This window comes from Sycon ciliatum, chromosome 1, assembly GCF_964019385.1.
Source record: "Sycon ciliatum chromosome 1, ocSycCili1.1, whole genome shotgun sequence".
Classification (NCBI taxonomy): Eukaryota; Metazoa; Porifera; class Calcarea; order Leucosolenida; family Sycettidae; genus Sycon; species Sycon ciliatum.
In genome coordinates this window covers 48,669,852-48,688,683 of record NC_088643.1, presented here as the reverse complement: position 1 = coordinate 48,688,683, position 18,832 = coordinate 48,669,852, and the positions used below count along the sequence as shown (strand labels likewise).

At 47.1% G+C, this 18,832-nt stretch overlaps 1 protein-coding gene across 3 annotated transcripts; it reads left to right on the top strand.

The window, feature by feature from the left end:
• Nucleotides 1-332: 332 nt before the first annotated feature.
• Nucleotides 333-18,706, top strand: LOC135830502 (uncharacterized). Of its 3 annotated transcripts, none has more exons than XM_065342754.1 (8): nucleotides 333-553; nucleotides 6,658-6,958; nucleotides 11,012-11,076; nucleotides 12,910-12,980; nucleotides 16,317-16,401; nucleotides 16,965-17,029; nucleotides 17,378-17,465; nucleotides 18,394-18,706. In XM_065342754.1, exons 2-8 carry the CDS (start codon nucleotides 6,722-6,724, stop codon nucleotides 18,671-18,673), a joined length of 891 nt encoding a protein of 296 aa, XP_065198826.1. In that variant the 5' UTR covers nucleotides 333-553; nucleotides 6,658-6,721; the 3' UTR covers nucleotides 18,674-18,706. The 3 variants fall into 3 exon arrangements, 2 of the variants coding, with proteins under 2 accessions (XP_065198826.1, XP_065198832.1); XM_065342760.1 differs by having other exon boundaries at nucleotides 18,620-18,701; XR_010556052.1 differs by lacking the exon at nucleotides 12,910-12,980.
• The last annotated feature ends 126 nt before the right edge of the window (nucleotides 18,707-18,832 follow it).

Below are 18,832 nucleotides of genomic sequence, written 5' to 3'. Positions count from 1 at the left end.
ACCAGCTGCAAGGTCGGTTGGCGTTTCTGGTCTCCCCACAGACGTTCAAGACAGTAGTGAGTTTTAAAATAGTTTTGGAGAAGCGAGACAAATATTTAGTCCTCGTCGGAGATGTTGTCCAAGGCAAGGACTTCGAAAATTTTTTAATGGTTTAATAGTGCACATGTATATATGTGCGGCGCGATGCTACGACTGCTGTTTTTGACCGCATAATTATTCTGGCAGCTCGTTAGCCGTCACCTGGCAACAAGCACGTGCCATGTCTGAAAGTCAAATCATACGCGACATACAATACATAACATACCGGTACCTGTCTGTGTTAGTGTGTATCCGGATATCCCCGGTGCCTGGCTTCATAATAATTATTGGCCTCCACGCCGGCCGGGAAGCCGAATGGTCCGCGCGAAGACGGAACTCGTTTTGCTTCTACCACTACTAGTACTAGTTCTACAGCCGAGCGGTAATGCAGTGGACGAACACGATCGATGTTTCGGACGTAGATTCTACGTGGTTGCGGTCCTAGTTGCGGAGGTACTACCCTACGTTGTCCCAGGTAAGAGCGACGGAGTTCACTAGGATAGGTGAAGTGTGAGAAATGATGTGCGTAAAGAACTACTTGTAGAGGGGACGGCTCGATACCGGGACGTTTTGACAGCCAAATTTGTATAGACCCAAACCGATCATCAGCGTTGATTTTTCACTCGAAATATGTTTGTGGAAGGAAACTGGCATGTTGAAGTTTGCTCTGGGGCCAGAGTCAATCGAACTGAGCCACTCCTTTGTGTTGACCCATTGCCTCCAAATTAGTTGCCCAATTTTTCGCTTCAAAAAAGTTCAAATCAGAGGTGGCTCCAAACCGGACACGTTTTAGAGTGCACGTCAAATTCACTCTGGGTCTGAAATTAGGTAATTGCTATCGCTCCACGACGGCCAGTACAGAGTAACAATAAGCCTTGTGTGTGCTTCCATTAGTTTTGATTGGTATGCGGTGCTTTATTGGCGAGAGGCGAGCCGCTGTTTACCTGCGACAAGAAGTTGATTTTTCGAAAGTCGTAAAACTCAAGTCGCAGTGCGAAGCAACACGTCAAAAACTCACCTGCTTGATATGGCGCTTCTGGTCATCGCAGAGCCATGAAATTTTGGCTCGGAGTATAACACATCGTAGTCTCACTGTGACATATGTTTTCTAATCAAAATACCAAGAGAGAAAGTGAATATTGAGTCCGTTCCGGTTTGCAACCGGTGTCCTATTTGAAACCGTCCCCTCTACAATGTCCTGTAGTCCGTCTTACTAAACACCCGGCATCTCGCTGGAATCTGCCTCAGCTGGATAGCCACTGACGAGGTTTTCGTGCAACTGTGTCTGGCAACAAATTAATTGATTTTTGAAGATGGACTCAACACTTGCCGGCAACCAGGATTCTAGGCTTATGCCGCGGTCACACCGAGCTCGATTCAGCCGTTCAGCCGAAAAAAGCGCTTGTTTAGGCCGCGGTCACACCGAGCTCGATTCAGCCGTTCAGCCGAAAAAAGCGCTTGTTTACGTCACTATTACCATGGAAATGGCTGAAAAATGTCCTACAAGCAACTTTCAGCCGTGGCTGACGCTCAGCCGGTTTTTTCGGCTTGTTTCAGCCACAGCTTGTACAAGCGGCTGAAAGCCGAAATTCAAAAAATAATTTGAGTGCGCTTGGAGCACATGCACACCATGTAGCTAGTTGACATGATGAACTGATATTGATGTTCTTTCTTGTGTCCGTGGAACCGTGCTATCCCTGTGCCTTTGGTTTTGACCTTGAGTCTGTCTATCCAACTACACTGTATTCAGTTTGATTTGGATTTTGTCCGACGACCATGGATTTCTGCCGCTGTGCCTCTAGACTGCTGCGTAGATTGTTGGAGCTGTGGTTTGAGGCCAAGACAAGGCACCACACTCACAACCGAATTCATGAAGAAAGCCGGGTACGAAGAAGAGAGTGGATTGCAACTGAGTTGAAGAACGGCAACCGGCGGGGCAGAAAGCTTGACATCAGGAAACACAACCCGAACCATCGCGTCCATGCACACCGAACAAAAAAAAGGAGCACGACTTCATAATTCAGAATCCGGGCTTCCTTTGCTTCTTCATCAAAACTGAACACTAGAACAAGTACTGTTGTTGTAGATCGCTAACGTTCTGCTTTCCGGTTTCTTGCAAACATTGGTGTGTTTCGAGATATTCAAAATTTGGCGGGTAAGAAAAACAAGCCATTCAAGCTTGCACACAAGGTCTGGTGTGAACGCGTCACAGGGACCACGCAAGCCAGCTGAGCGCCAGCAATAACAAGCCCAAAGTGGCTTGTTTCAGTGTGACCGGGGCCTTAGATGAGTCAGAGCACGGGCAGGTTGCGATACATGCACTAGGCTTCGTCTTCTGATTCATTCATTATAAAGCTGTGTCCATAACTTGTGTGTCCCACCAGACTTCAACTCTAAATCCCCACACGCCCCCTTTTGCTTCTCATTCAACTACATGTCTCACCTCACATCCCATTGCCTGTATCAATGCCCGCTCACTTAGGAACAAATGTGCCGAACTGGTAGATGTCTGTGCCACTCATTCACCATCTATACTTTGCCTTTCAGACTTGGCTGTCTCCTAACATTCCTCTTGCCGTCCCTGGCTACTCCATTTTCAGACGTGATCGTCCAGCAGAGGATAATCGAGTAGTTGCAACTGACGCCCGGGCATATGGAGGCGTTGCCATTCTTGCTAAATCAGGGATGTTTACGTCGCTACGCCACCGTACTGACCTCCATATTCCAGGTTTTGAAGCCACGTGGGTGGAAGCAAGGGTTTCACAGGGCTCGTCCTCCAACTGTCTGATTGTTGGCGCTGTTTACCGCCCCCCAAACAATAGCTCTGCACAGGTGGACTCTTTCATGACTTCCCTCCAACAATGTCTGTCACGGGTTCGAACACTGTCCACTTCCATCCTAGTCATGGGTGATTTCAATGCGAAGTCTGCCGCTTGGTATGGCTCTGCTACCGACAATCCGGGCCATCAACTTTCATGTGTTCTGAATATGTATGCACTAACCCAACACGTGAAGTTTGCAACCCATAGTGCATTGGGCTCCGCTGGCACTGCTCTAGATTTGATCATAAGCGATCGACCTGACAATGTATTCTCCCTCTGCCCTGAGGCCCCGCTTGGGCAGTCCGACCATTCTATTGTGCTTGGTAGATTGACCCTCCCCCGTACTCTAGTATCACCGATATCCACGCCCTCTCGAACTCCAAGTAGTACCTCAACACCCATCCCGAACTTTCGCCAATTTGACCTCTCCTGACTGACCTCGGATTCTGCTTCGGATATCCAAGCTGCTATTGCCAATGTTGATTGGCCTCTAGTTCTACGTGTCCAAGATCAAAATGTGGATACTACCCTGATAGCTTTCTACCACGCTTTATTTAGTGTATGCTCCTCCTTCTTGCCAGCGTAAGTCCAATCATCACGTCCAGGCCGCAATAAAGTTAATTCCCCGTGGCTCACTCCGGCACTAAGAATTCAGTTAAAGCTCAAGCGAGACTCCTACAGCCTGTACAAGAAGTACCCCACTCCTGACAACCTCACCCATTACAAATCTGAGCGGAACAAGGCCCAGAATATGTCTCGCAAAGCCCATCATGAGTTTATCTCCTCATTGACGTCCCTCAGCTCAGCCCACGGCAACCTTCCAGCACCCAACCTTTTTCAGTTTGTGCGTCAAGCATGATCAGGTACTACTGCCTCTTCGGATGGTCATGGCGTAGCCCAGCTCTGTGAGGAGAATACTGTTCATACGGATCCGGTTGCCATTGCTGACGCGCTAAATACGCAGTTCGTAAACTTCGGGACCAAAGATGATCCTTCTTGGTCTGTGCTTGACTTCCCACAACACCACATACCAGGCTCCACTTACCTCTGTTTTCACAACCCCCTCCCGCATCAAGAAATATATTAGTCAATTAAAGCTGAAGAAGGCCACGGGCGTTGATGGCATCAGTCATGAGCTTCTTCGACTTCTTTCTCCAGCGATCGCGTACCCCCTTAGTCTCCTTTTCAACATGACATTTTCCACTGGCGTATTTCCCTCCCTCTGGAAGCACTCGATAGTCACACCCATCTATAAGAACAAGGGCTCGCGCTTAAGTGCAACCAACTACCGGCCTATTTCTCTTTTATCAACTATATCCAAACTTTGTGAACGTGTTGTCTTTGATCATGTCTATCCTCATGTGAACCCTCTCCTCAGCCCTTCCCTGTCCGATTTTCGTCGCGGGGACTCCACGTCTTGGCAGCTGTTGCGTTTGGTACAGGCATTACATACATCCAAGGACACTCGACAATTTAGCTTGCTCTGCTTCTTTGATCTTAGCAAGGCCTTCGATTCGGTATGGACTAGAGGTCTACTCTGTAAGCTAAGAGCATTCGGGCTTTCTGGGAACGTTTACAATTGGCTCACTAGCTACTTGATTGGCGGCAGCCAGTGTGTTCGTGTCAGGGGACATCTGTCTCGCCCAGCCACAGTAGAGTCTGGTGTCCCCCAAGGTTCTATATTAGGTCCTCTGCTTTTCATCATTTATGTAAACGATCTGGCCTCCCTTCCACATACCTACCTCTACGCAGATGATACAGCACTGCATGTTTCCTCCTCTTCACTTTCAGCTGCATCTGTCACATTGCAGACCCACACCAACAAAGTTGTCAATTGGATGACGCTCTGGAAGCTGAAACCGAACGCATCTAAAACCGCTATTCTCTGCTTTCCTCCTGGTCCCAATAGTGACTTGCCTGTATTAAGTCCCTCGCCTTTCACGTTCCCTGATGACCGTACCTGTCTCTCAATAGTCTATCAGCACAAACACCTTGGGATTATCCTGGATCAGCCGATCTGTCCATTGATCCCCACATTACGTACCTGGAGAAACGTGCAAGTTCTATTGTTGGCTTCCTCTCCTCTCACTTATCTCATTTCCCCCGTGATTGCCGTTTAATGCTGTATAAATGCTATGTTCTGCCTGTATTTGACTACTGTTCCTCCATTTGGGCTGGCATCAGCACATCGCTCACGAATCGTCTCGAACTGTCACACATCGTCACTTAATTCGCGCTGTCTTTGCTATTCCCCGTTTGACGTTCTCTCATACTGTCTATGCTATCGCATCCAGCTGCCCTCTCTCTAACAGGCTCAGACTTTCATCATGTAAACCAATTCATAAAATTCGTCTTGGTCTTGCCCCACCTCATGTTTCATCCCAGCTTAACTGGTTTCATCAGTCCTCAGCTACCCGAAACTCTCTCTGCTTCCCTATCTCTCGCACAGCCACTCTTCTGAAGTCTCCTCTATTTTTGGCATATACACATTGGTCGTTGCTGTCACAGGACCTCAAGACTTGCCAAAGACTTTCCACTTTTGCTACTTTACTTCGCTAGGTATTCACTTGTTCTGGGCCACTGTGTAATTCGTATCTCTTGAGTTATCTTCTTTCTTTCTTCTTTCTTATACATGTATGTCTACTACTTTTCTTTTGTTGATTTGGCCGTGGTTGGCTATCACCCCTCTCTCATTCAATATTGGCATTACTTGCCACGAGATGATGATACAATAATAATAATAATAACCCATAACTTACCTTCATTTTAAAGTATTATCCGCCTCCGACCTCTTTAAAAAAAATAATAATAATAATAATAATAACTGGCGCGTGTACACCGATGGTTTGCGGTTCATGCGTGCCCAAACGCGTGTTCAGTGCAGGCTTTCACAGCCAATTGGAGTGGTAGATTACCATGATTGATTGATTTTTATTGAGTCCATAACCCCAATGGCCAGGAAAGTAAGGTCTTAAGTCAAAGTTTCACCACTGTTGTAGTCTTCTGGGTCGAAAAAAAGTCGAATGGCCTTGGTCCGAGGAAGCCGAGATGCTCCCTTCTTCTCGATCGAACTCGCGCACTGGGTGACTGCGCCCTACTACATTTGTAGAAAGGGATTTGTGCAGAAAAAAATACTTTTAAACTTCTTATAGAAGCACGGCTGAACGTGAAACTCCCAGAGCCTGTAGCATTCTGGATGAAAATCTTGGTATGAGGAGGCTGCGATACAGTGTTCGGCCCTGAACGCGGTCGAATATGGTCCCATACCTATGCGCTGTACACCCGTGGCAATGCAAATTAGTACTGCTTGCACCTTCAATTGCAAGTACTGTTACAGGATAAGTCTAGTCGCAAGACACTATACTAGTATTTGATGGCCCAGAGATTATCTCCTTTCAAGGACGGACCTGTATCGGGTAACAGAATATTCACGGACTGGGTGATGGTGTGATTTTTTGATTTATGCCCTTTTCTGCTCTCACTGTCTATACATTTGTCTATGTATGCATAACAGTACAGTAGTCAAAAAGCAATGGTAAACCAGATGTAACTCCGAGTTTGGTCAGCGGCTCCTGCACCCACCCGACAACTAAATTTGACTTGGGACTCACTGGGGGTAAAGACCAGTTGTTAGGGAGACAGCGTTAGGAGGTCGGTTGCACACAATATAGGTGTAACAAGCTTGCATTTCTCTTCCTCCTTCCCAGTTCAAATGCCGGAATACTATTCTGCTGCTGTTTCTGGGGTTTTATTGCAGCCTCTTCCTGGAAAAGGTGCGCTAACTCTCTGCTTCACCGCCTCCAAGATTTGGAGTAGAAAGCATGCAACAGACGCGGTTTGTACCACTGGTGTCTCTTATCTGCATTGCTACTGTAATGTTCATCTTCTGGACATCACGAGTCCTCTCGAAATGTTCGCAGCGCTCAACGCTCGCGATGGTCAGAGAGCGAAGCAAAGTAAGAGAACAGCGCATTGCCGCCGAGGAGACTGTGTCTGATTCACTGGAAGAATCGCCATGCTTCTCAGTTTGGGAGCTTCTTAACTCCGAGTATGAGCTGGTAAGGTGAAGTGATTATTGTTTTGTAATCGGGTTTTTTTTAGGCTTTGTCTTTTTTGACTATGATTCGAGTTTAAAAATAAAGGGTTATGTTCGGGAGGGAACATTTGCGGATCCTAGTGGATTGCATTGGTGCCGAGGAGTATGTCACAAGCCGCTTTTAGGTGTTTACTATATGGCGCGCTGTCATTGTATTGGTTCATTGGATCCCATGCAGACTCACTGCCGCAAGCAGTTTTTCATTGGTCTGGCCATACCATAGCCTTTCGTCCTTCTTGTATGATAATATACTGGGTACACATGACCTCCTCAGAAGTAAAACATGTGTTGATGACCAACGCGTTAGTCCGGCGATAACCCGTGACCAACCGGACCGGATCCGACGCGCCTGCCATGTGCTGCACTTGTTACATTTCAACACTACGCTTGATGCAGTGATAGCAGTGTTAGGCCTCATTTACACGACAACGATTGAAACACGTTTTCATTCCGTGTTTGAAACGTTTTTGCTGTGTACACGAAAATGATCAGCTTTTTGGGTGTTTAAATACTCGCTCATACTTTTTCTTATTTCCCGCCACACCATTTTGGCATTTCCCCACACCATTTTGGCATTTCCCCACACCATTCTGGCATTTCCATGGCAGCGAAACGTTTTTGCCGTGTACACGAGAACGGAACGAAAATGATTGAAAAACACGTTGAAGGCCGTTTTTGCTTTGAAACGTGTTTGAAACGTTTGGCAGCATTGTCGTGTAAACGCTCTTATCAAAATATGTGGAAGCGTGTTCTTTTGAAAAATGTTTTTCAATCATTGTCGTGTAAACGAGGCCTTAATACACTGTATACGTGTTTGTGACTTGGTCAATGTGCTATGCCCAGCCTCTCTTAACACAAACTGATCCGTGGCGTTGTTCACCGTAGAGATTATATCTTGTGAACGATGACACCAATGTCGTGTTCTAACCATGTAGGGTGACAATGCACAGTTCTCAGATAATAATAATAATAATAATAATAATAATATTGACTGATTTGAGGGAAAGAGACAAACGGGAAAAGTCTGAAGAAAAAATTGACTGTCACCACCAGGACTCGAACCAGGGACCCTCGCTTGTAGCCAGCGATGCTCTAACCACTGAGCTATGGTGTAGTCGTCATCCCAGCAGAGGCCGTTCAACATTTTCTTCAGACTTCGTAACTCACACTTCCTGTGAATCCACACAGGCGGGTGGGACGCAGCCCTCACTGTAACCCACACACTTCACGTACAAACTAGCACGCGGGGAGCCCCAAGTCATAAAATATTGACTGATTTGAGGGAAAGAGACAAACGGGAAAAGTCTGAAGAAAAAATTGACTGTCACCACCAGGACTCGAACCAGGGACCCTCGCTTGTAGCCAGCGATGCTAATAATAATAATAATAATACCACAGCACGCGTAATAATATAATTATGTGGGTATAATTATACGTTCCGCTTCTGTCCTATCTCCTATGATCAAATTCCATTATCAAGGTAATTATTAACACGGCGCACTGATGACCTGTGACGCCAGATCATGGATTGTCGGCCAGATTTCTCCATGTAGGCTTGTCCAGAGCGATGGCCCTCACATTCCCCAGCTGACTGCTGCGCTTCAAGTCGATGTTCCTCCTCTGTAAGTCGCTTGTGATGCGCGTCGCAATGGATGTCCTTGGACGTCCACGCCCAGCCTTGGCATCTCCCGCAAAATAGCCCGTCAGCGCGATCCATGGCGGCGCATCCCTGTCCATACGGAGAATATGGCCGGCTAGCTGCCATCTTCTCCTGTCCACGATGTCAGATAGTGGTTCCGTGTTGCACCTCTCATACAGCTCAGTATTTGATATCCTGGCTGGGTAGACTATGCCAATGAGCCGTCGGAGCTGCTTCCGGTGGAAAACGTTAAGCGATTCTGCTTGTGCTGCCGTGAGCCCCCATGCGCCGCAGTTATACAAAAGAACGGGCAGAACCAGGGCATTATACAGGCGGATGCGCCTCTGCTCACTGACCTTCCCACGCCTCAGCCAGAGGCTATACATCCTGCCGTATGCACTCGAAGCGAGGTCTTTCCTCCGCTCCAGGTCCTCACTGTCGCCAATGAGGGACCCTAGCTGCCTGCTGGACCGCCAGGAGTCTGAAGTTGATGTCAGATGCAAGAATTCGGTCTTGGTCTCGTTTACTGTAAAGGACCAATCCCCGAGTTCTGCGCTAATGATGGGGAGGCTTCGCTTCAGCCACTCCTCACTGGTTGAGTACAATGTCACATCATCGGCGTAACCTGTTTCTCTGGGTATGTGACGGTCGGCGAAAGGGCGTTCGGGAAGGTTTGCTCTCACTTGGCGCAGTGCTGCCTCCAGGTAACAAATAAAAAGAACAGGGCTCAGGCCATCTCCCTGGGGGGTGCCGATGGTGCTGAGAAACGGATTGGCAGTTGCCTTTCCTACTTTCACTGATATTTGTGTGTGGAACAGTAGGTGCTGGATCATGCGCACTTCATCGGGGCCAGTCACTAATGCCATGACGTCTAACAGTTTGGTGCGATCGATCGTGTCGAACGCACGGGACATGTCAATCCCCAGCATGTGGCATTCCCAGTTGTATCGAGTCGCCTTGGCCGCAATCCAGCGCTGTGTCCATACCACATCTGTTGTACTTCGGCCTTGTCTGAAGCCAGATTGAGTTGGACCAACATAACGAGCAACGTCCTTTGCGATTCGGCAGAGCACTACAAGGGAGAAAACTTTTCGGATGGTGTTCAGGAGGACAATGGGACGCAGGCTAGTCACGGGTCCTCTAGGTTTTTTTGGTTTTTGTAAAGGAATCAGTGTGCCAAGTCCGATGAACGATGACATGTCGGCACCCTCTGCTACGCTTTGGTTGATGATGTCTGCCGCTACGATGGATAGCTGTGATGTTCCATACTTCAGTAATTCTCCAGGGACTTTGTCCGGCCCACAAGCCTTTCCGTTTTTGAGTCGTTTCATCGCTGTTTCCACCTCCGCTGGAGACACTGCCACACTTAGCCGGTGAGGGACTGGCTTCTGTTCTCAGAGCAGCTCCATATTTGTGCGCTGCTCCTGATAGGCTGATAGATAGAAAAATCAACTTGTCTTTCTGCAGTCATAGCAAAATCAGTGACTTGTGTCATGACCCGGATCAGACTCGTCGCGAAAGCGATCACGCATTGAGTTCAGCAGCCAAAGCTAGACTCCGAATTATTCCTGAGTTCTGTAAGAACCATGATTAGTCCTGCGAAGGATTTTGGCGCTTTCGTTAGTTGAGCAATCATGGCTTACAACTCGTGGCCTAGAGCCACCAAGTGTTGTCGTGCGTCAGTAACATCTTCCGTACAAGTCGCCAGCTTTGTACTCACTACTCTGAGCTTGAGGAAGCCACACTTAGTCCTGCAAGGGAGCTGACACCCCTAGGCCCTGTAAGTCGAGCAAGTGTGACGCTTTTTCTCGTGTCGTACGACGCAAAGGGTCGACAGTATTCATACTCTAGACTCCGGCCCGCTGACGGGAACACGGCATTGCCGTCTTGCACCCTACGGGGACCTGGATTGAGAGGGAAGAGCCTGCGGGCGCGAAGGCGACTAGTCGGCAACTGTGTCAGCTCTATTCACCGTACGACAAGCGGCTGTTTTGGATTGCACCTGGATGAGCAAGCTCCCCTTGTACTATGAATATATTACGTGTTGAACACGTTATCACCTGGGTGAGCGAGCTCCCCTTGTATTGCAATCTTGACACTTTAATTATTATGATTATTATTACTGAAACAATGCGATATTATATTAACAAAAATCACATAAAATAAATAGCCTCCGTGATGCAACAAATAAAGTATCTTCCTACCGCTTCCCTTCAACCCTCTTCTACACTCAGGTGTGAGAATTGAAACAGGTGAGCTACTTATCTGCTTGATGTCGACTATATTGGTCGACGGCCTGGTGCCACTAGATGGATCACTGGCCATGACACTTGTAATGAAATCGGAATTGTCATTCTCTCCTTCTCGTTGCTCCAGATGCACATTCCATCTTTTTCCTATGATGAGAGTATCTACATATTCAGTACAGCTATGTCAGTTAGGTGAGGATGCCTTAAATTTGATAGCTTGCATGCCGTCCTACCGGTAGGACCCAAGAAATCGCGCTGCAAACGTGCTTTTGGTTGAGAATTTTCTTGAAACGTTTGTTGATGTGAGGTCTTTATAAGGCAAAGTAATGGCGCAAAATGCAAGACTATGTCCAGAGCATTGCATATGTGCTGTTTTATCAATTGTCAAAATGGCCGCACATGAGTCCTGTCGGAGCACTAGCAACTCTGTCCAAAGTGAATTTTGACCATGGCACATCAATCGTGGTGAGGTCCTAATGTTTTTCTCAGCCTACCATGGCCGTGGTATGCAAAATTCCATACTCCGTTGCCATGGTTACCGTGGGCTATAGGGCTTGAAAGTAATGACGTCAAAAACGGCAAGGGAGTAGAAAGTTGACATCAGATTTCTATTTTGGATCCACTAAGGTGTGACTTTGCTATTGCCTAAGTATGTGGGTGCATAGCAACCCACGCATGTCGCATGCAGGTGTGACTTTTATTTCGCCACCAGTTGTCACCCCCCCCCCCCACTAGCCAAATCAGTCAGTTTCACTGGCTACATCACCTTCCTGTGAGTAAGACCGCTTGAAATGTGCTTGGATCCATACAAAAACTGGATCCAAGTGGATCCAGTTTTTGAATTTTTGAAATTGTTGCTATGCTGTGACGTAGCACTTTCAAGCCCTATTGCCATGGATTACTGTAATATGCCTTGTACGATCACGTCTAAAATTTGTGGACTCCTTCCCTAGCTCCATAGAAACAGTTTAGGGTAAAGATTTAGGTCAATGTTAGAACAGAGGCCGTGCAGCATGTCTGTGTATGATGGTCCTATCGGTAGGACCGAGGTCTATGCAAGCTATCATTTTAATCTTGAACCATTGGTGAATTTCTACATTTCTATACACATTCACAATACATGTACATGTTGTTACGTGTCCCATTACTACGGTTGTGCGATGTGAAGTCCGACCCAGAATGCAAAGCTGGTGGAGCCCTGAACCAGTTGTCATTACGTCACTGCATTTGTTCTTGTGTACATCGAGCAGCATTCACACCACATCCAGGGTGTTGAGGGCCGTGCAAGTAGTTGAGAGCGCTAAGTATACTTTTTGGGTGCCGGGGATCAGTGACAAACCTGCAATATGTATCTAATATTGACTGAGTACAAGGTCAATATAGGAAATAAAAGCCGAGTAAAAGACCGAGGCGAAGCCGAGGTCTTTTACGAGGTTTTTATTTCCTATACTGACCAAGTACGAAGTCAATATTAGATTTATCACGACAAACAGTCCGTATTTCAAATTCCAGAACGATAACCTCATGAATCCCGGTTTTATGATTGCACAACCGTTGCACCACCACCTACTCGTGCAGTGACAATGCTGCACTAGGCACCGTTCAACTGCGCAACCCCTAAAAATAGTAAGCAGTCAAATATAAGCAGTCAATATAGCCCTAAGGAGTGAAATATGCAGGAATATTTGACTGCTTGGGTATAGCGAAAATCAATGGGAGTCAATACTAAGGGAGGATAAATGGATAATACTTGTAGTCGTAGCACAGGGTTCTAGCTAGGAAAACCTGCGGGATGAGTGTGGGTGTGAGGGTGACGTCGAAACTGCGTTTGCCTCTCGTATAGTGATGTGATTTTTGATGGCAACCGAATATTATATGGTTAGGGTGTGTCGGGGACTTTATCTGAGGCCCGTTCTGCATTACTCGATGACGAATGAGTGTTGTCATGACTACCTAGGCTGCTTAGACAAATTTCCTTACTGACAGTGTTTATGAGACAGCTCGTGTATTATGTGGCTTTTCCAGGGAGCAGAGCGTGTACATTATGCTTCCAAATACAGCAGCAGAGCAGTGGCCAATGAAACATAATTTCAAAAGTGAGTGCATTCTTTCTAACGATAGAGCTTGGAAGCTCAGGGCCCTCCGCTATGCTTTTTTGCCTTGATGACCTAGGCAAAAAAAGCATAGGGATGTTATAAAATTTTCATTTCACCTATTTTTTTAAGACATAACCTGGGATTCGAACCCGCACTATCGCCCTGCATGCATCCCCCGATACACTTCGCATACATACTAATTCTTCCAAGTTGCTTCACGTTATGATCTTGCATTTGAAAGCCCTATTTGAATATTGTGGCCAGCTCTTTGTAGCCAGCCGTCTTTGATGGTTTGGTATGGTACGGGACAGGTATGGTCGAGGGTAATACGACACCGTCTACCACCTTGATGGCCTTGGCTAAAAAAAGCATAGGGATGTTATAAAATTTTCATTTCGTCAATTTTTTTCCAGGCATAACCTGGGATTCAAACCCGCACTATCGCCCTACATGCATTCGGATGATTCCCCGATACACTTCGCATTCATACTCATTCTTCCAAGTTGCTTCACGTTATGATCTTGCATTCCAGTACCCCATAACTGCGGGCGTTCCCCAAGGCAGCATACTCGGCCCGACACTGCTTTTACTGTACGTAAATGATGCACCCTCTGTTCTGGTGGATGATGCCCAGCTGGAGGCGTACGCAGATGACACCACACTTTACTCCATTGTGTCGAATGGCAGCGCGGCAGGTGCAGGGCACTCACTGCAACTGTCAATCGATCGGCTGCATAACTGGGGCCAGAAATGGAAGATTGCATTTGAGCCCACCAAGTCCCAGGCAATGACTGCAACGCTCCGAAGAGCTGACTTGCACCTTCCGCCAATCATGTTTGGCGGAATACAAGTCCCCAAGGCAAACTCGATCACCCTCCTAGGCGTCCTCTTTGACCAGAAGCTGTCTTTTGGGGAGCACCTCCGGTCTGTTGCAACCCGGGCAAGGCAGCGACTTGGTCTTTTGCACCGGTCAGCTCATCTTCTCCCTCTGGCTGGGCGCATAACAGTGTACAAAGCATTCGTTCGTCCGCTGCTGGAAGACGCCCCACTTATCTGGATTGGAGCGTCATCCAGCCACCTCAGCCGACTGGACCGAGTCCAGCACAGGGCCCTCGGAATCATCGGTCCGGGAGCAATCCTGCCTAGTCTGGCAATCAGACGGACAGTAGCTGCCCTAGCTTGTTTATACAAGCTACAAGTAATTACGGGCCCACCTCAACTTCTCGCGGTTCTGCCAGCTCGCCGTCAGCAGTCGGCCAACCCGCGAACCCGGAGCGACCATGCCAGCGCTGCTGGCCACCGGTTTCAACTGGACGCCAGCCTGCCAGCCTCTACCCCGTTAGTCCTGAAGCGATCATTTCCCCACTGTGTGCTCCACCAGTGGAATGCATTGCCCTGTGATCTGCTCCTGCATCCTCCCCATCGCAGCCGAATGCAGGCATTCAAGACGCAGGTATACCGCTACCTGCGCGCCGAGAACTGGATGTGGGCTACTGACTCAGTCTAAACTCAGTATCTACATGTAGGTATTGCTCTCTTTTTCCTTGTTTTCTCTACTCTCTGTCTCTCTCTCTGTCTCTCTCTGTCTCTCTCTCTGTCTCTCTCTCTGTCTCTCTCTCTCTCTCTCTCTCTCTCTCTCTCTCTCTCTCTCTCCTCTCTCTCTCTCTCTCTCTCTCTCTCTCTCTCTCTCTCTCTCTCTCTCTCTCTCTCTCTCTCTGTCTCTGTCTCTGTCTCTGTCTCTGTCTCTGTCTCTGTCTCTGTCTCTGTCTCTGTCTCTGTCTCTGTCTCTGTCTCTGTCTCTCTCTGTCTCTCTCTCTCTCTCTCTCTCTCTCTCTCTCTCTCTCTCTCTCTCTCTCTCTCTCTCTCTCTCTCTCTCTCTCTCTCTCTCTCTCTCTCTCTCTCTCTCTCTCTCTCTCTCTCTCTCTGTCTCTCTGTCTCTGTGTGTGTGTCTCTCTTTCTCTCTCTCTCTCTCTCTCTCTCTCTCTCTTCTCTCTCTCTCTCTTCTCTCTCTCTCTCTCTCTCTCTCTCTCTCTCTCTCTCTCTCTCTCTCTCTCTCTCTCTCTCTCTCTCTCTCTCTCTCTCTCTCTCTCTCTCTCTCTCTCTCTCTCTCTCTCTCTCTCTGTCTCTCTGTCTCTGTGTGTGTGTGTGTGTCTCTCTCTTTCTCTCTCTCTCTCTCTCTCTCTCTCTCTCTCTTTCTCTCTCTCTCTTTCTCTCTCTCTCTCTCTCTCTCTCTCTCTCTCTCTCTCTCTCTCTCTCTCTCTCTCTCTCTCCACACTATACTTTTCGCTATATTTTTTTTTCATCTTTTTTGTTTCTCTTCTTCTCCCGATTTTCTGATGCGTGAAGTAGGCGCGGATGCCGAGACCATTGGTCGGCGGAGCCTGCAGCACCTCATCACCACCGCTGCGTTGCATTTGCAGCCCCATTCAGTCAATGTCTTGTTAGTCTGTTGTTTTGTCATTTCCTGCTTCTTTCTTCTTTTACGAATTGGGTGCGTGGTTTCAAGTAAAAAAATAAAAATAAAAAGATTTGGAAGCCCTATTTGAATATTGTGACCAGCTTGTTGTGGCCAGCTGTCTATGATGGTACGGAACGGTACGGGACAGATACGGGATAGCGCCAGGCGTGACACAAACAAACACCAAATTAAAGCTGTGTGGACCCTGGCTAGCGCCAGACGTTACTGAAGTAACATCTTCTGCATAGCTACGGGAAGAAAGTATAATACTGTACCTGATAGGATAGATGCAAGTGGCAGCGGAAGGATTTTTTTCCAGCCGTGCTTGATGTGTATGGTGACGTGACGTCATGTCACCATACACATCAGAGGGAAACATCAGGGTTCTAGCCAAAGGGACAGAAGTCCACAGAGCTCATCATGGCTGTTATAGTGAACACACGAGGTCGGGCCTCATAACACACACGAGGTCAAACCTCTCGTTTACACTCAGCACACAACAATAACCAGTTTGTGGAATAGTGATAATTAGAATGAATCAATACGCGGAGCATGCGCCAATAGGAACAAGGAGCCAGCAGGGTAAGAGAGCAGAAGAGAACAGGGGTAGAGAGACGTAAGTAGACGTGTGCTTTATGTACTCACTATGTAATGAAATACTAACCATTGAAAGCATTACGTCAACCACATTCAAATGAAAAATGTTCAAATATTCAAAACTCTCAGTGAAAAAAAAACTCTCAGTGAATGAGAATGTCTCAAGAAATCATCGATACAGAAGTGTAATTAAATGCAATGAAACTATTTCAATGAATAACTGATACTCTGTTTACTGTGATATACAACAATGGCTGCTTCCTTTGCCTTTCTGAATCCAGGTCAATTTTCATGCAGCTTTGGGTCCGAGGCTGTGTCTCAAGAACACAACTACACTCCAGCTCAAAGAGTGGATGAAGTTGATGGGTAAATAGTAGTATGTGAGGTGTCTGCAACAACAAATTCCATCCCTGAATTCAATACACAATGTAGTTCAAAGCCCCCTTTAGAAAGGTTCACGGCATACTCGTACAGAGCTGGTAACCTGTGCAATGCACATGCACTCCGCCCAGACCAGCAAACTTGTACTAGTGTTTTTTCTTTGGCACCCACTGAGACCTCCCTCCAGTTTGGTTGCCAGCAGGGAGGTTTCTGGCCTTCAAAGTTGAGCGGTAGAAATGGGTATGCAAATGTTACTTCAGTAGCTTGCAAACACATAGATCGTGCATAGTAAAAGAGAGTATAATGGACTTGTACATGCGTAACTAACAGGCACACTTGATGCCAACTTGAGTGGCACAAAGTAGGGAAGATTTCTATAGATGTCGAGAGATCAGTGGGGAGATGCTTTTTGAAAGGTGACATCCCAAAAGTCGGCGGATTTCGGGAGATTTGGCACCTACTGGGGAAATATTGAAAACATGCTTACACTTATAAAGAGTTGTGGCAAATAAACATCCTATTTTCTTTGTATTTGTTTGTGCTTGCAGGCATTACTATGTGCTGATTTGTAGGATTCCGCAGCCTCTCTTGGAATGCGTTATCCAGCGAAGCGGTGAGCATGCTCTTCTGGCGTGACTTTCTCTGTTGCAATGTTGTCCAAAATGGTCATCCTTGTACAACTTGATACACCCCCACCCTGAAGTAAATGTGTGTAGTGTTCTCTAGACATCACAGTAGTACTTGTGTACGTGTCGAGAGCACAACAAACAACTAACTGATCACGGTCTCGTTGTGAAGCAAAGAACCCGAACATCAGTAAGGAAAAGCGCACATTATTATCTGCGTCAAACCAAAGGTGTTAGCTTTCCTCTTATATTGTTGTACTTAAATCTTTATTCCTTATGCCTCCCCCCCCCCCCCCCAACCCCCCCCTGTTCTGTTTCTACATGCGGTGTATTAGGTGTGCAGCAGGCTTCGAAAACATACATGGCAATGTGCCTGATCGTCAATCTTCATATCCAATCAAATGTCTCAGAGAAAGAGCAACGGTAGGTATTGGAACATGCTTGAATGTGAGTGAGTGCATACATAGTGTACGTGTGCATGTGTATGGAGTAACAGTGCTGCCTGAGGAAAAACCATCACGTGCGATGCAACCTTTTGGACAAACATTCGCACACTGGGGCACTGAACCCTCTTGCACCTATTGGCTCTTATTCTGGGCAAAACAGTTTGGTTCTAATTCCGGGTACTCAGTAATAATGGTTACAAAGGGCGTAGTGTAGCCCTTTTCAGCCTGCTTCGGAAGGTCATGTGACGCGATAGAGTGTACAAAATTCACCCCTTTTTCATTTTTGCAGGCCAGGATACTGGCTCAGTCAGCTCATTTTATTTGAAATTTTTGCGGTAAACTGCACGAGAGAGAATTCAATGAGTCTGATTCAGCAGTCTCTACATCATTCTCCTTTATTAATCTTGATGTACACTCATGTACTATCGGCTGCTTCTTACAAACATTTTGCTGGAGGCTCCGACATCTGGACTTGCAAACAAACATGCTTCTTTTCCTCGAATGGCAGGGAGCAGCAAGTTGGAACAAAAACCGTACAGTGTAGTCACTTTAAAACACCTGCATTTACCACTCCCTGCTTCACACTGCGCTGCGCCGCATGCACATTTGCATACAATGCACAAAATTAATGCACTCCCGTGCTCACAATGTGACTCTCAGCCCGTTTTGGGCGTTTCGCTGACATGGTACGGCAAACTCTAGCTGATTTGTTTGCTAAATTTGCAATACGGCGCTACGTGGTGGTCTCGCACAGTCCTGGGCTATCCCAATATAAAGCAAAACATGAGAAATAGTAGCCTGGTGCCTGGTTCGAGTCCTGGTGGTGACAGTCAATTTTTTTCTTCAGACTTTCAACCGGGCACTTAAAGCCTGTATATTGGTACCCTGATGTTTGCTTTCCCCAGCGTTCCACCACTGATAGCCAGATTTAAAGTCTGCCAGCCAAAACAGCACCGTCGGGATTATTTAGCACTTTGTGCGCAGCCGATAACATCTAGGGTGAGTTGTGTCAAGTCAACTGTCAGCCCTATGTCATACTTCACATTTGGTGATTTTATCCTTTCCATGCACAACGTGATAAGAACACTGAATGTAAGTTGTAAGTTACATGTTGTTGTTCACGTGCAACAGGTTTTTAAACGTCTTTACACTCATGCCACGTATGGTGTCAAGCACCGACGCTAGCTGACCTTCGACCAGTCTCCCCAGCCAGGTACAACAGCGGTGTGTGTGTGTGTGTGTGTGTGTGTATATTAGCCATCCCTCGCAGTCAGCAGCAATCCGATCGCATCACGTCTGCGCAGTTACGTCGTCACTGGGGTGACCCAGTGCCACTCTCTGTTA

What these genes read in the sequence shown, in the direction of transcription:
- LOC135830502 (XM_065342754.1), top strand. Translation starts at nt 6,722, where the DNA reads ATGCAACAGACGCGGTTTGTACCACTGGTGTCTCTTATCTGCATTGCT. An exon ending in TTAACTCCGAGTATGAGCTG is followed by an intron (nt 6,959 to 11,011) that starts GTAAGGTGAAGT and finishes TCGTTGCTCCAG; the next exon opens with ATGCACATTCCATCTTTTTC. An exon ending in ATGCGTTATCCAGCGAAGCG is followed by an intron (nt 17,030 to 17,377) that starts GTGAGCATGCTC and finishes GCGGTGTATTAG; the next exon opens with GTGTGCAGCAGGCTTCGAAA.